The sequence below is a fragment of the Micromesistius poutassou genome, assembly GCF_964030765.1.
Source record: "Micromesistius poutassou genome assembly, chromosome: 18".
NCBI lineage: Eukaryota > Metazoa > Chordata > Actinopteri > Gadiformes > Gadidae > Micromesistius > Micromesistius poutassou.
In genome coordinates, this window is record NC_140288.1 from 14,285,022 (window position 1) to 14,300,902 (window position 15,881).

Here is a 15,881-nt window from a genome sequence, read left to right on the forward strand (position 1 = left end):
AATCCTGGAGGACACCGCCTAGATGGCGCTGTTTCAACACTTTACTATCAGTTTGGTCTTAAACGTTCAATTAAAGAAGTAGGTCAGTCAAATTGTTGTCCTTAACAAAACCCGCATCCCTGACCTGAAGATTCAACTTTGTGTGGTTTAAGTGTAATGGCAGTTAACAGGTAATGACTTTAACAGTTAATACAATTTGACTATGACCTGCTGAGAAAGGTGAAAATCAAATGAAAGGGTGACCAATATATTAGAAATTGTATCAAAATCATTTATCAGCCGTCCACCTACAAACCATTTGAACATTGAATAGTGCATTATTTTTGTATTGCGGTCAGCGGACACCAACATGACGGTTTGCAGTTCACTCCACAAGAAAAAGAAATATGATGTAGGTCACTCGTGATCGCAATTGGGCCATCTGGTGCCAAAACGCTGCCACAGCAGCTTGAAAAGTGGCGTAGGCTTACTTAATAAAGTCATCTCTGATTTATTTGTAAAGGCCCGTCTATTGTAACATGCAATTAGTGTTCCTTGTTAACACATTAATATATAAGTAAGCCAGAATCATTATAGGCTAACCATAATGATTATGATTATAATATAAACATCTTTTTTTTCTGTTTCGACCGTTGCATGATTATTTTTTATAAATGGAATATATTTGACTGACAAATAGAGCCTAGTTTACATTGCATTTCACAGTAATGGTGATAGTTATGCTCTGAATGCAGCACTATCCCATTCTACACACTTTTAAAATGTCTTTAATTCAATTATACTAGTCGGGGACGGTCACAAGCGGATCAATTTTTTTATTTATTTTTTTTAACTCAAATTGGTATTCTATACTGTTACTCTTTTTTTTTTTTTTTACTCACAATATCGCTCATGCGCACTTAGTGCATTTAGAATGGCTTCAAAGCCCCTGGCGGCACGCTGCTCCCACTGACCCTCCTCGTCTGATGTTCCGCTGGTGACCCGGTCCGTCCAAGCACCCGACGAGCTGCTGGCAGGCAACACTTTCGCTATGGCGGCGAGCAAGAGGCTACAAAGGGTAAAGCGAAAGCGGGCGTTATTCGCCGATTTAAATTGCGATTCTTTCCCTCGCGTGCGCGTATTCTTTGGTGGGACTTGCTTGGGGACAAAAGTACGCACGGGAACGAGGGAAGAGACGGATCGTTTTGTGGTTATTAGTCGTCGGCTGTCGTTAGCTAGCGTCGGCTATTTCCTTAGCTTAGCTTAGCTTAGCTTAGCTGGAAGCTAACTGGTAGCAGGCTAACCCATGGAGGGCTAACCGACTGAGGCTTAATATAGTGCAGTTAGGTATGGGCCAAGTCTACCATAACGCTGCACTTCGTGATGATAACGGAGAATTTGTTTCATAATTGATACGATGTAATGGTTTTCGGGTCGACTTCTTCGGCTCTCTTACTGGCGTTAGCGGTCCTACATGTTGATACGTTTTATATCGGGAGGCTGAAGTGGTTTACATCGTGCCCGTCGAATGTAAATGTTTAGTAGCATATAGTTGGGGGCTTTAGAAGAGTGTGTAAATACATACGGATGTATAAATAGTATATCACTGAAACAGGAATAGCAAATGTTTGTTGGGAGATTTCAGCAGCGGATCCTGTAACTTCGAACTTGTGGGACGTGTGGCGGAGCCCAGGGCTTTAGCCCGCAGGAGCGCCGTGAAGGGGTGGATTGTGTTGCAGCCGAGGACATCATGTACAATATAACGCCTCATCTTATTATGTTTTTTGATCCAGGAACTTGAGGAAATACTCAACTCTGATGCCAAAAACGCCCAGAACGTTCAAGTGGATGACACGAATATTTTGAACTGGCAATGGCTCATCGTCCCTGTAAGCGTTTATATACCCTTTTATATAAGTGTCGATTTTATTTTTCACTTTACCGTGTTAATTTCTCTGTGTTAAGGGTGTACGATTCTGTCAATTTGTCAAAAGCTTTATTTTGTCAACCTTTGCTTTCGGTTCCAATCTCAAATGGGTTGGATCAGTCCGATCTAATCAAAACGTTAACCCCCGCCTCCCGTTTCCTCTCACCAAGGAAAACCCTCCGTACGACAAGGGCGCTTTTCGTATCGACATCCTATTCCCTGTGGAGTATCCGTTCAAGCCGCCGAAGATTACGTTCAAGACCAAGATCTACCACCCCAACATCGACGAAAAGGGCCAAGTGTGTCTTCCCATCATCACCTCAGAGAACTGGAAACCGGCCACTAAGACCCACCAAGGTATTTATTTTTCTTAATCACTTTTAATTATTATTGAAGTAGAACTCATAATCGTCCACTCTTTTTTTAGAAGGAAGATTTGTGTGGGTAAATTTGATCTTGGTAGCTTTTGTCCTGTTTTTTCTTTTCTTTTTCTTATTTTTGAGTCAGTAATGAGTAGCAATGGTATACAAAGTTATAGGGCCTGTCCATCATGAAGTCATTACGGGGTGACATTGTTTGAAACTGCCAGTGTTTTCTCATTTTAAGACATGGCAAAAAAAAGTTAATCAGCCTAGGTTACTCTATATTTACCCTTTTTCACAACAAAAATGTATTTGTTGGCAATAAAGTATTGCCAGCCAAAAATCTACAAGCCCTACAACTATTACTACAGTTTCCCTTGCTCAGGTTTCACCTGATCTGCAGTCCAAACTGGTTCACGCCACTGTGTTTTTCCATGTCATTCATATTTTTGCCTGGTGGGTATCGAACTGTAATAGTCTCTACAAATGTGTGGTGTTTATCATGCATCGGCTCTCCCGTACTTTGAAGGTGTTTCAGGTGTTTGTGTGGGAGGTAGCGCAGCAGGCTGGCTTCCCTGTTGTGCTAGTGTCTGACTCCTGCCCTAGGTGTTAAATATCCCTTTCCTCCTTGGCAACGGAGAGAAAGACGATTTAGGCCCCGTCCACACGGAGCCGTTTTTGTTTTTTTTGGTGAAACCGAAGTGTTGTGCGTTTGGACCGACCGTCCAGACGCATCCGACGGATCCCGTCCCCGAAAACACACTTTTCTGAAACCAGGTCCCAGGGTGGATTCAGATAAAAAACGGTCCTCTGCGGTTTCGTGTTAGGATTCGTGTGGACGCCTGAAACGCAATCGATGACGTCATCACCCCGCCACCAGCTGGGGACGTTAGAGTTGCGTTGATTTTTTTAATTTATTATTATTTTTGTAGCTTTAAATACAGCCCTTTGGTAAATTGAATTACTAACGGTACATTAAAAAGTATTTCTGCTCAATCTAAAAGGTTTAACAACTGCTTTTTCCTCCTCGGCTGCATGTTTATATACAGCGCGCATGGGCTTGATGCACAGGTTTGATGTGCTCCACTTTTTTTGTTGTTGTGGAGAACCAGCTCCACACAATGGCCTTGAATATGTACTACAGCGTTTCTTTCACAACGAGTCAGTCTTTACGGAGATATTCCTAAAACGCATCAAACGAAAACGGCTCGTTTTCGCCCCGTGTGGACGGGGCCTTAGACTTTTTCCCAATGTTCTCGAAAGTAATGACCATCCACCTTAAACGCCCAATATCACTATTATTATTTTTGCTGAAATAGTTCTTGCCATTGCTCCCCCAGTGATCCAGTCCCTCACAGACCTGGTGAACAACCCCCAACCAGAGCACCCCCTCCGGGCAGACCTGGCGGAGGAGTACGTGAAGGACCGGAAGAAGTTCCTGAAGAACGCAGACGAGTTCACGAGGAAACACGGGGAGAAGCGGCCGATATACTAAGGGGCGCAGGGACTCTCCCCCTGACAGTCTTTATTCAGTTTCATTCTGAAAGACTATAAAAAAAAAACACAAAAAAGAGCTTTGTTATGTCTCTGGGTGGCCGTAGATGCCAAGAACGGATATCCTGTCCTTGCAGAAGTTCATTGTTGTAACGTTTGGGGAAATGATGTTTCGGTTTCATTTTGCCATAAAAGCAGGACTTTATGGTGTTTCACGAGAGCCCTTTGTTTAGCCGTCAGCGTGTGGTTATTTGTAACATTCAACAGTGTTTTTAGTGTGGGCTTTTGTAACCGATATGTACAGAACTACGGATAATCTTTTTTCTGGAGTGGGCTTAATTTAATAGTGTTCCTCATCGGTTTTTCTACTGATGTCTATTTTGGTTTTGTTGCACTTTACCTGGTAAAAAAAAAAATGACATTAAATTACATTTAAATAAATACATTTGAATCTTTAGGTTTGTTACTGAGAATAATTTTTTTTTTTTAATGTAAAATAAATTGACAAAACTGATTTTCATTAATGAACGTATTCCTCGACTCATTTCGGGAAATCAAAACAGTTTACACAAGTAAATTTGACACTAGGATAATGAACATTTGAGACTAGGATTATGAAGTCCTTCATTTTTTTTTATAGGAAGTTAATTTACTAAAGGAAAAATAAGCAGTGCAGAAGCAAAAAAGCAAGAACCCATAACATTTAATTATTTATTGAGGTAATCTATACAGTAACAAGCATAATTTGAGGTAGAAGCATCCAGCTAACCACATATTATATCCTTGAACCAGGTTCTGTTTTGCTGTGTAGGGCAGATAAAGAAATCACTATATGGGAATATGTGAAACTTGGGAAGGCCTTTTATTGCTACCGAGACTACTAGCATGACGGGACTTGAAATGCTCAAGTAACAGTCAAGTGCCAATTCATTACTTCTTAAACTGAGAGACGGGGGAAGGAACTTTAATATCCTGGCCCTTTTCTAGTTTCTTCTCGCAGTCAATCAGGTAGTTGACGCCATCCACCAGCATCTGAACAAGCTCAACCTGTGCACACACAAACAAATTAAATTAGCAGTGGTATGAAACCTTTGCAATAAATATAGGCCTACAGTGACGGGACAATGTTAAAGGTGCTGTAGATAAAAATGAGCTATTGTAATTGGTAAGAATAGCCATCTGTCAGCTAGTAGTGAGGATGATCATAGATCGCTCCCGGCTCATTTCCGACCAATTAGGGCTTCTCTTCACTGATTGGTTTGGGGGAATCTTGCCTGTCAATCACATGCGCGTGAATACAAAACTTATCAATGGTGGAGAAACGTAGGGAAAGAGGGATGGGACGATTTTTGGGGGGTTTAGTTTCAAAATCTGGCGCTCTTCGACTCTTTTCTGCTCTCAAATATTACCTACGGCAGTATTACTTGAAAGGTGAATTTCAATCAACTATCGAAAAGGAATGTGCATGCATTTCCACTTTGTAAAGACAATAATCTCCACATAATATCGTCATAAAGTAATATAATGACGGTATGGTGATAGGAGAGTTCCCGTGTACCTCTGATTTGCCCAGACGGTCGTTGTTGGAGATGTCGAAGGTGTCTCCGGTGGCGGCTGTGTCCACTCCGCCCGTGCCTCTCTTCTGCAGCCGCAAGTTGTCCAGGATCTTGGAGAAGCGTGAGTCCTGAAGTGCGAGAATCAGCGTAACGTCATACAACTGAACGTACGACAAACTTAACAGTGAACAAAGTCTATTTATTTATTTGGCACTTTTTTTTATAGGTTTACAGGTTTATACAACAGTCCTATATTAAAAAAAAAATGACAGTGCATTGCACTAGTGCATTGCAACAAATAGTCAAATAAAACAATATTACAATAAAATACAGTTGGCAGTAAACACCAGCATTAAAGAGAGACGTCAAAGCTGGTTGAGCCGATGAGCTAACCTCGCTGAGACGTTTATATCCTTCTGGAGGGCAGTGTGTTTCTAGACACACTGTGTGCTCCTGGGCAGGCTATGTTTTGGTCTACCTTGCTCAGGATGGGCAGACGGACGTGGACGCCCGCCCGCAGGCCGGTGCCCAGGTTGGACGGGCAGGTGAGGACGTAGCCCAGGCGCTCGTTCCACATGAACTCCCATCCCCTCTCGTGGATCAGCTGCTCCACCTGGGGAACCGAGCAAGGGGCTTTTGTTCGTGAACACCACTAGTAGGCGTGGACGATGCACGAACGATTGGGTCAGAACGAACGAATCCCGAAGGTGAACGACGAGAACTGATTCCCAAAACAAGAGAACTGATTTTTTTTTTTTTAACATAAAACAAAAATATGGTCACGTAAATAAAAGATACAAAGGAACAGAGCTTCGTCTCCCCTCGACTTTATATTGATTGAGTCTAAAATGTTCTCATGATGGTTGAGGCAGCTTGGGCTATTCTTCTTAAAACCACACACGTGTAATGGTCGAGTGGCGTCGTAGGCTCATGCTACAGAAGTTAGCTGTTTTCCCGAGCACCGTCACCGTTCTGGTGTTTTAAAAGGCTCCATTTGCAGGCGTACCCCATATTTATAGGCAAAGCGGTGTGGCCAGACACCTGAGATTCCCTGCCAAATGACGTAACAGAGCATATGACTTAACGAACTGAACGAACGAATCAAACAAACAATTTGTGATAGTGAAGGGAACTGAAAGAACTGATTCCCGGAAAAGAATCATTTTGCCCATGCCTAACTACTAGCTACTAGTCGGTCTGTTAGTTATTTAGTACATTTTTATATAAACTGGCATGTGTACAGGAAAATATAGGAAACAATGCATTTGTACTTAGAAATAAGTCGCAAGCAATGATAAATATTACTATCAAGAGCACTATATATTCATAATATTATTATATACTGTATGTCCAAAACAGTTTCAGAAGCCCACTTGTTATGAGTGAGGGGTACACAGTGAGTATTATGGTCTGCTGTACCTGCTTCAGTCCAGTGCAGAATCTCTCAAACACCCGCTTCATGTTGCCTCCCTTCTCCATGGAGATCACCCTGGTGTGGTCCTCCTCATTCACCCAGATCAGGAAGTTCTTCTCATGGTTGTGCCTGGGGAGTGATAGAAACACAACCTCCCGTTAACTAAAGTGTGCTATAATGCAGCGTTGACACGGCAGTCTGAAGTGGCCAGATGCATCCAGAGATGGTTTTTTTAGATCCCGTTTTCATGTGAGCAGTCTAAGCATAAACACATGCAAACAATTGGGAATCTGAGCTATTCATATCTGATTTGGCCCGTGTTCATAGGGGTTTATTCTAAATCGTCAACAGATATGATCATGCAACTGCAATGTCAACAAAGCCTGCTCCCATCGGAGACAAAGATTTTGAACATAGCCTCTGTGAAACACCCAATAAGTAAAAACTAAATTTTTTTTTGGTTTGTTTTGGAATGACATCATTATTAGTCTAAACATATTTAGGTCTCTGTGATTCTACCCAAAACATCACAAAAAAAATCATAGTAATAGTAAGAAAGTAACTATGGCAACACATAGGGATAAGCGATTCAAGGTAACTATGGCAACGCAGACGTTTGTGGTAAAAGGTTACCACAGTGACACCTATAAGTTAGTGGTTGGAGGTTGCTATGGTGACAAAGAAAAGTTAAGCGTTAAGAGGTAACTATCGGGACACAAAGAGCTTAGTGGTTAGGGGCTACTATTGTGAGACAAAGTGGTTATGTGGCTGGAGGTAACCATGGTGAAACAAAGAGGTTAGTGGCTGGAGGTAACCATAGCAACACGGCACACCTAAGCGGGAGACCCGACAGAACCTACCAGATACCCCTGGCGTCGGGCCAGTCTCTCGCCATAAAGGCACACGTCAACAGGGGAGAGACGGGCTTGTCGAACAGGAAGTGGTCCTACGTAACGGGAGGGGTGGGGGTGGGGGTGGGGGTGGGGGTGGGGGGGGTCGTAGGTCACGATCACGGGGGAGGAAGGTGAGGGGACATAATTAGGAAGGATGCAATGCTGTTGATACAAAGGTGTGTCTGCTGCGGCTAGACCCAAGAAGTCATGAAACTATAGGAACCTAAAAGGAGAAACAGGGTTTGGGTTGTACGGTAAGGACCATGAGGCTAGGCGACCACTGGAGAAAAGACAGGGACGTGTTCTGTTGGTTTCTACTAGTCGGTGTTAGCCAGGGGACAGAGAGCTAGGGGATGGTTCTAGTACTGACGGCCTTACCAGATGCCCCTGGCATCAGGCCAGTCTCGGGCCATGAAGGCCGAGGTGAGCAAGGGAGACACTGGCTTGTCAAACAAGAAGTGCTCCTGAGATGGGGGGCGGGGGGGGCAGGCATGGGTCGAACAAAAAGGGGAACAGGAGTTGAAAACACTGATCGGAATGAAGTGTGTGAGAATGAACATGAAATCGCTTGGCCAAAGAAGGCAAATAACATGACGACCCAACCCCGATTTCCCGACCACGAGTGAGTTACTCACGTCGATGAGCTGCTGCTGCTCATGTTCGGTCATGTCTCCCAGGCCGTAGTAGCGACCCGACAGCTCCCCCTTCAGGCCGGCCAGCGCCGTCACCACCACGCGCTCCACCTCGCGGCGCTCGGAGCGCGAGCACGCCGGGGGCAGGCTCAGCCCGCGGATGCTGCGCCCGGTGCGCACGCGGGACGACAGCACGTACTTCTCGTCGAACACCCCGTTGGTGATCTGCCGTCGGTCGAAGAACATTTAAGAGCGTTTTAACAAAAAAAGAAGCTAATAACGTCATTGTGAGTATCATAGTTAATAGTTTATCTGCCAGTTGATTTGATCTTGCCAATCAACATCGAGAGGTGATAGGTGCAGTATCTTGGAAAAAATAATGTGTTTTTTTGCAAAGTAGTCCTACACATTCTCTGCAAAGCTACAGTGTTGTTCTGCGGTGCCCCCCCTTGTTACACTAAAGGCCCAATGGAGAATGGATCATTTGTCCACAAACGGCACCTTGGAAGCATCCAGGTCGGTGGGGTGCTTCATGGTTCGGGGGTCGTAGCCGTTGTGTCTGTCTTTGATGATGGGGTCGAAGAGCTCGGCAAACACCTGCAGGGACACCAACCATGAATTATACACGCGTACAAACAAACTGTGTTTGAAGATGCAATAATAATGAGGGGCTTTGACTACTAAGGGAAAACAGTTATATTTATTTATATAGTAGCCTGATATAGCTGCCGGTAACGAGAGGATAAGAAAACCCAGAGCCTTCTGGCTGGTAGTGATTCAATCAATATTAGATTCAGAATTGCAGTACAAAGTGCTTCACACGTTCAAATCAACACAGCAAGAAAGATTAAAAAGTATAGGTGAATAGGGGTAGGGGTGGATTAAATACAAAACAATAAATTATTGCACGTCATTGACGAATATGGCTACGCTAAAAAAGTTATGGTAGTCAATGGGTCTGGGATCAGCCCTCCATAGCCACGTCAAACGGGGGAAAGGGAGTTTATTCTTAAGGGAGTTTTTTCTTGCACCCTTGGGTGCTTGGGTCAGGGGGGTGTCATACATATTTGGCCTGTTAAGCCCTTTGAGACAAATACAATTTTATTTTATTTTATTTTATTGAAAGCAGGCATTTAGGACTCTAAATAACCAGACACCAAAAGGACAACTCTGGACTCCGCTAGCTACCTCATAGCTCTCCTCGTCGCCGGCCACTGCGCCCACGGTCTTGATGAAGGGGTGTCCCGGGTTGTCCACCCCGGTCTGGATGCACTGGTCCAGGGTCCAGTTCTGAGGGGTCACTTGGTCCCGCAGCCGGGCGTAGATGGCGGGCGTCAGCGCCTTCGACATGCAGTTGCTGTGGTTCCTCAGGTCAGGGAAGTCCGCGCTGTGGGCGCGAGAAGATCCGATTCATTCATTGTGTCCCCCATATCGACATTGAAACTGCTTTGGGTTATCATAACTTAGAACTAATAAGATCATGAATATTCACAAATATGGCGGCAGACATTTTGATTTATCATAAATATATGGCCTGTTGACCCGTCGAGACTAACTGTTTAAGGTCTTATTTTAATATAGGCCTACATTTTAAATTGAATTGATGTCACGTCGTGATATACAAGGCCCGTTTTATAATTTCTGATCATTGTGCGTATTAGTGTGTATATGTTGACATGGCCAGCAGGTGGTGCTGGTGTTACCTGGGCGGGTACAGGCTCTTCTTGCCCTCTGCGAACAGAGCGCTGTCGCTCAGCAGGAAGCCACCTGCCACGGTGCCCGCCCCCAGGCTCGCCAGGAGCGCGGCAGGGTAACGGCCGGCGATCATACGGGTGAATGAGCTCGCCATCTTGGTTCTTCGCAAATGTCACTAATTAATAAACTTTGGGGAGGGGGGAGGGGGGGGGGGGGGGGGGGGGGGGGAGACACATTAATTCAATGATACAATGTCTCAAATAAGGTTACCGTTATCTTTATAGCATGTATATGTTTCTATCTAGGCCAATATATTTATTTTTAGACTATGGCTTATTATAACATATATTTTATATATGCAGGATGTGTAGCCTACATGGTGAAATACATAAAATATATAAATGAATGTTATATATTTAATTTATGCTGATTCATCTACCTCCACCCACAGCCACATTTAATACATCTTGACCGTCCCACCCATATCTTCCATACGATCACTGGGCATAAATCAATTATTGGTCCAAAAAAAAAAAAAAAAAAAAAAAAGGTCCAGTATCATATTTCAGACTCTTTGATATCATGTGATCAAAATAAGGGTCACGCTAAGGTCTGGTGGACCTTTCGCACGGTGGCCTGTCCTTCACCGCGTCTCACAGATCAAATGGAAACGTCTGCCGGGCCTCTAAACTGTATCTTAATATAGCCGCGACCCCTGCCGTGACGTCATCAGTCTGGTCAATCCCTGGTCTGAGCTGAACCAGCACTGACCGGACCCAAACCCACCCCCACCGCATGGAACAACCTTATAAAAGGCCACATGTACACGTTACCATACTTCTAATAGTGCAATAGTGTCCCCAGTGCCAACTTCTGAAATACTGGAAAAATTGAAATTGAAATTGAAATTAAATCCAATTTTTTTTTTTATCGTACGTGATGTGTAACTTCTGGAGTGGAAAACGACTCCACAGTCTTGTGACCGGTTCTTTTGGTCAACGCCATATGTTATAAATAACCCACTCTAGGGTTCTGGTGCCAGCACTCTGGGCCAAAGCACCTTTAGCATATTCTCGGGTAACATTCAGATCCGGGGGAAACCGATAGACACACAGTGTGACTAACCCCCCCCCCCCCCCCACCGTCACAGGAACACAGAGCGACAGAACGGAATTCATCCTTCTCAGTGCCACGGGAAATTTAAAAGTAAGAAAAAGATTTCAAATTGATGAAGGGATACTAGGAAATGAAACCTGCATTATTTTCATTCTTTGAATACTCCCCCGAGTCATACTAGATGACTTCGCCCGTGTTTCCTAAAGCTCTGGGCAGCAGGTGACCTAGTGGAGCTTACGTGGTCTAATCTTTGGGATTAAGCCAGAACAAGATGCTTCTGTCGGACCTGGGATGAGCCATACTCATTACGCCCGCACATGACCTTCTCAGCTGACCGGACAGCCTTGCTGTGAGCAGGTACATAGGACACGCAAGCGACTTAGTGACACGTTTCACACTTTCCCCTTTTAAACGTAAACCGGTTTCTCCTTTCGTTTTGATCACAGACATGTGCAAGATGTTGTGCAATGTGCAAATCGTATCCAAGAGGAAGAAGAATGGCCCTTACAATCTGAAGACATCTGCTACATACCTGTCTTTGACTATGTGACCCCCCCGTGTTTCATTTTGAAACAATGCAGATAAAAATCACAATTTAAACATAGTTTGACAGATCCCCCATTGCCTTCTATTGCATAAACGGCAGAAACCTTAAATTGGCACCGTGAACAACTATTTTAGAAAAGTCTAGCCTGAGAAAAAGTGACTATAAAGCAGACTCAGATTAAACTTCATTTAAACGACCTAACCCTATCGACCATACATGCATGGAGATGTTCACTGAGTTTAACTATTGCAGCAATCAGAAAGCCCTGATAAAAGAAACGAGGAGAGAGAGTGAGAGAGGCCTACCTGGACACAAGTTGCTTTCCTCCCCGGTTGAGGCTCCAGAGTGCATCTCCCCTCGGTGTCTATAGAAAGCCCCGCCCACTACGGTGGGATTACACCCCAGCGGCCAATCACCGTACCGGACACGACCCAGTATAAACCAATAAAGGTCCAAGAGCATACGGTGGAGCGGCGCAATCCTATTTGGCCTTTGGCTGCGAGACCCCCCCCGGGGCCAATCCCTTCCTGTCTCACAGGGTGACCTTGCTGCTTACCTCTGCAGCACTGTAGCTTCCCCCCCCCCCCATATAGCTCCCCCCCCCCCCCCCCATATAGGTCATATTTGTTGGCACTATAACACTTTAATATTAGCAACTGCCAACAGGGCGTCTGACATTACACAGGGGACGTGTGTGACGCTAGAATGGAAGTCAGACAAAGTGCTTCAAGGTCCTCTGATCAACTCCTAAAGGGATTCACTGATATTGGGATATTAAGGTTTGCTGCGCTGCTTTACAGTCGTTTATTTGTTATTTTATACATTGACTGTGAAGGTTAAAATTGGCATATTGTTAAGCACCAGGGATTTGGTAATATATTTTGGTTTCCACAGCTCAAACCCAATTCAGAAATGCAATTGATGTGAGGGTTTTTTATTTACAACAGTTTCAGTGTAAAAATATGTACATAAGGGGGATTTCTGTACATTCTGTAAGTGAAGTTGCATGGAGAAGGGTCTGTAACAGCCATCGTAACAAAGAAGGTGATGTACAAAAACAGTGCTTTTAAAATGAAATACTCCTGTACTACAGTTGTTAGTAAAATGTAATTTAAGTCGACCAAAAGAAAGAAGAGAAACATGCTGTATTCAGGCTATTAAAACATCTAAATCTATTCACATTATTACAAATCTAAAATCAAAAAATATTATATCATATATTTAATATTTATTTTGTTTTAGTCTAAATATTTCATTCAGAGATTATTGAAAAGGTTGACACACAAGTGAGTTTAACTCAATCATCTATTCGTAAAATAATAGCTAGAATACACATTAAAATACCTTTAAGGTCTGTTCCACACAAAAACACACACACAGACACAGACACACCTAAATAGAATATCTACTATAATGTTGTTTTTTACATCATATTTTAAAAGAGTCAGGTAGAAAAACTATATTTTTGGATATGCACAACAGGAAAGTACAAGTGCTTATAAATACAGTATCGATGCTACATAATAAATACAGCTCTAGTAGTATCAAGTAAGTAACGTGGACATGAGAAATAATTTAAATGTATGGAAACAATACTCCTGAGTTGTTGGAAAAGCAGCTGTGTATTTTCTACACATCCTAAATATATCTTGAGTTAAATGATGGACGATGGAGGTCACAGTAATAACTATAGGACCAATTTTGGCATACAAGACTTGCGAGCGTTTCTTAGTCTCACATCGTAGAATACTGAAGTTGCATATTCACAAGAAAAGGCACAAGTGGTCAGGCATGAGATGTTTGTCTTAGTGTGTGTGATATTGTTTGTGTTAGTGTCCACGTGTGTGCGTTGGTGTGCATATGTACGTGTGTGTGTGTGTGTGTATGTACGTGTGTATATGTGTGTGTGTGTGTGTGTGTATGTACGTGTGTATATGTGTGTGTGTGTGTGTGTGTGTGTGTGTGTGTATGTGTATGTGTATGTGTGTGTGTGTGTGTGTGTGTGTGTGTGTGTGTGGCTGGTCAGCTGGGTGGTACCCGGGGTTCCATCTTGAGTGACAGCTCGTACAGGGTGTCGTCGTCCATCACCAGGCTCTTGTCCAGCAGGAACTGAGTGACCTGAGGACCACAGAGGACGTACAGAACGCCGTTGGAACTACCGGAGGAGCCAATGGGAAACAAGGACATTTTTGTTCCTTGCAGTTGTTTTTTTTATAAACTAGATTTATATTCAGGCATTTATCAGACACCATCCACACCACTTAGTTCAGATGGAATAAGAACTAGGTTTTCCCTAGTTCAGGGAACTTCAGATACAGGTCATTAAGGAGAAGATAGGGGTTAGACAGTAGAGACAGGTCGTTAAGGAGCAGGTAGGGGTTGGACAGTACAGAGACAGGTCATTAAGGAGCAGGTAGGGGTTAGACAGTACAGAGACAGGTCATTAAGGAGCAGGTAGGGGTTAGACAGTACAGAGACAGGTCATTAAGGAGCAGGTAGGGGTTAGACAGTACAGAGACAGGTCATTAAGGAGCAGGTAGGGGTTAGACAGTACAGAGACAGGTCATTAAGGAGCAGGTAGGGGTCAGACAGTACAGAGACAGGTCATTAAGGAGCAGGTAGGGGTTAGACAGTACAGAGACAGGTCATTAAGGAGCAGGTAGGGGTTAGACAGTACAGAGACAGGTCATTAAGGAGCAGGTAGGGGTTAGACAGTACAGAGACAGGTCATTAAGGAGCAGGTAGGGGTTAGACAGTACAGAGACAGGTCATTAAGGAGCAGGTAGGGGTTAGACAGTACAGAGACAGGTCATTAAGGAGCAGGTAGGGGTTAGACAGTACAGAGACAGGTCATTAAGGAGCAGGTAGGGGTTAGACAGTACAGAGACAGGTCATTAAGGAGCAGGTAGGGGTTAGACAGTACAGAGACAGGTCATTAAGGAGCAGGTAGGGGTTAGACAGTACAGAGACAGGTCATTAAGGAGCAGGTAGGGGTCAGACAGTACAGAGACAGGTCATTAAGGAGCAGGTAGGGGTCAGACAGTACAGAGACAGGTCATTAAGGAGCAGGTAGGGGTTAGACAGTACAGAGACAGGTCATTAAGGAGCAGGTAGGGGTTAGACAGTACAGAGACAGGTCATTAAGGAGCAGGTAGGGGTTAGACAGTACAGAGACAGGTCATTAAGGAGCAGGTAGGGGTTAGACAGTACAGAGACAGGTCCTTAAGGAGCAGGTAGGGGTTAGACAGTTCTGATTCAGGTACCTTAGGTTGGTGTTCGATCCTGTAGGGGGCTTGCTGAAACTGGCGAATCTCTCGGATAATGTGGGAGATCTGGAGGAAGAGAGAGAAAACACAGCAAAATATATATTCAATAGTTTGTGAATTACTTCATGTTCCTAAAAAAAGATTGTCCTTTATAAATGATAATTAATTAGTTATCATTGTTACATGTACATTTATAAGTTCAGCTATGTTGAATCCATACAGGGCTTCTGTTTGACCCTTTAAGCAGGTACTGATAGGACCTTTACCATCCTCATCTTAGAGAAGTTGACCAGACCCTCTGCCGTGAAGTTGGGGGTCCCTTCCTCGATGAACGCCAGGTCGGTGAGGTACATGCCCAAATATGGCACACACGGTGGGTTACAGCTGCAACACATTTTATAAATATACATTTTTTTAACATGAAAATAAAATAAATAATTACAATGTACGTATATAATTCTGAACACACATTTGGCGGGTGATACTTGTGCGTACTTTTTCAGGGTCTCTCGCAGATTCTTGAATCTTCCTTCTGACGACACAATTTTCTGTAGCCTGTCCATCAGAGACTTAGTCTGGAAAATAACACAATAACACGGCCAGCAAAATCAATGCATTAATGAAGTGATTTGTGATGTGATGAAGTTGATTTCATCACACATTCATCTGATTAGTCTTACGATCAGATGGATACTCTTCTTCTCCTTCTTCTCCCCTTCCTCTCCTCCGTCTCTTTAACTTTTTAATGCAGCAAATGCGGTTGAGTTAAAGGTTAAAGGGTTTAAAACCAAGACGGCCGCGCGGTGACTAAGCGCCATCTGGGCCTCTACTCACATACCCCCGCTGCGCGCCCACCTGTCTGCAGACTTTGGCCCACGTCTTCTTCAGCCTGTAGACGGCGGTGCGGTTGAGGGCAGAGGTGATCTCCAGCACGCCGTTGTAGTTGTTCAGACAGCGGCAGATGTCCGCCACCGCCAGCCACTTCTCGATGGCGCACGCG

General features: G+C 43.9%; 3 protein-coding genes across 3 annotated transcripts in view; 1 reads left to right on the forward strand and 2 right to left on the reverse strand.

The window, feature by feature from the left end:
• The first annotated feature begins 930 nt into the window (after nt 1-930).
• Nucleotides 931-4,217, forward strand: ube2l3a (ubiquitin-conjugating enzyme E2L 3a). Its single transcript, XM_084482894.1, has 4 exons — nt 931-1,057; nt 1,773-1,868; nt 2,077-2,263; nt 3,609-4,217. The coding sequence occupies exons 1-4, from the start codon at nt 1,031-1,033 to the stop codon at nt 3,761-3,763; spliced, it is 465 nt and encodes a 154-aa protein (XP_084339020.1). The 5' UTR covers nt 931-1,030; the 3' UTR covers nt 3,764-4,217.
• A 242-nt stretch (nt 4,218-4,459) lies between these two features.
• Nucleotides 4,460-12,038, reverse strand: ckmt2a (creatine kinase, mitochondrial 2a (sarcomeric)). Its single transcript, XM_084483112.1, has 10 exons — nt 11,921-12,038; nt 9,961-10,139; nt 9,446-9,644; nt 8,759-8,854; nt 8,261-8,482; nt 7,593-7,678; nt 6,738-6,861; nt 5,797-5,931; nt 5,321-5,446; nt 4,460-4,809 (listed from the first exon to the last, which is right to left on the reverse strand). Exons 2-10 carry the CDS (start codon nt 10,104-10,106, stop codon nt 4,693-4,695), a joined length of 1,251 nt encoding a protein of 416 aa, XP_084339238.1. The 5' UTR covers nt 10,107-10,139; nt 11,921-12,038; the 3' UTR covers nt 4,460-4,692.
• A 1,599-nt stretch (nt 12,039-13,637) lies between these two features.
• The window catches only part of rasgrf2a (Ras protein-specific guanine nucleotide-releasing factor 2a), a gene marked incomplete at both ends in the record, with an annotated part of 24,464 nt that continues 22,220 nt past the window's right edge, over nt 13,638-15,881 (reverse strand). The window contains 5 exon segments of the mRNA XM_084483338.1: nt 13,638-13,733; nt 14,879-14,947; nt 15,148-15,265; nt 15,377-15,456; nt 15,737-15,881. The exon segment at nt 15,737-15,881 is cut by the window's right edge and continues 53 nt beyond it. Of these exon segments, the coding sequence (XP_084339464.1) occupies nt 13,638-13,733; nt 14,879-14,947; nt 15,148-15,265; nt 15,377-15,456; nt 15,737-15,881 (508 nt within the window).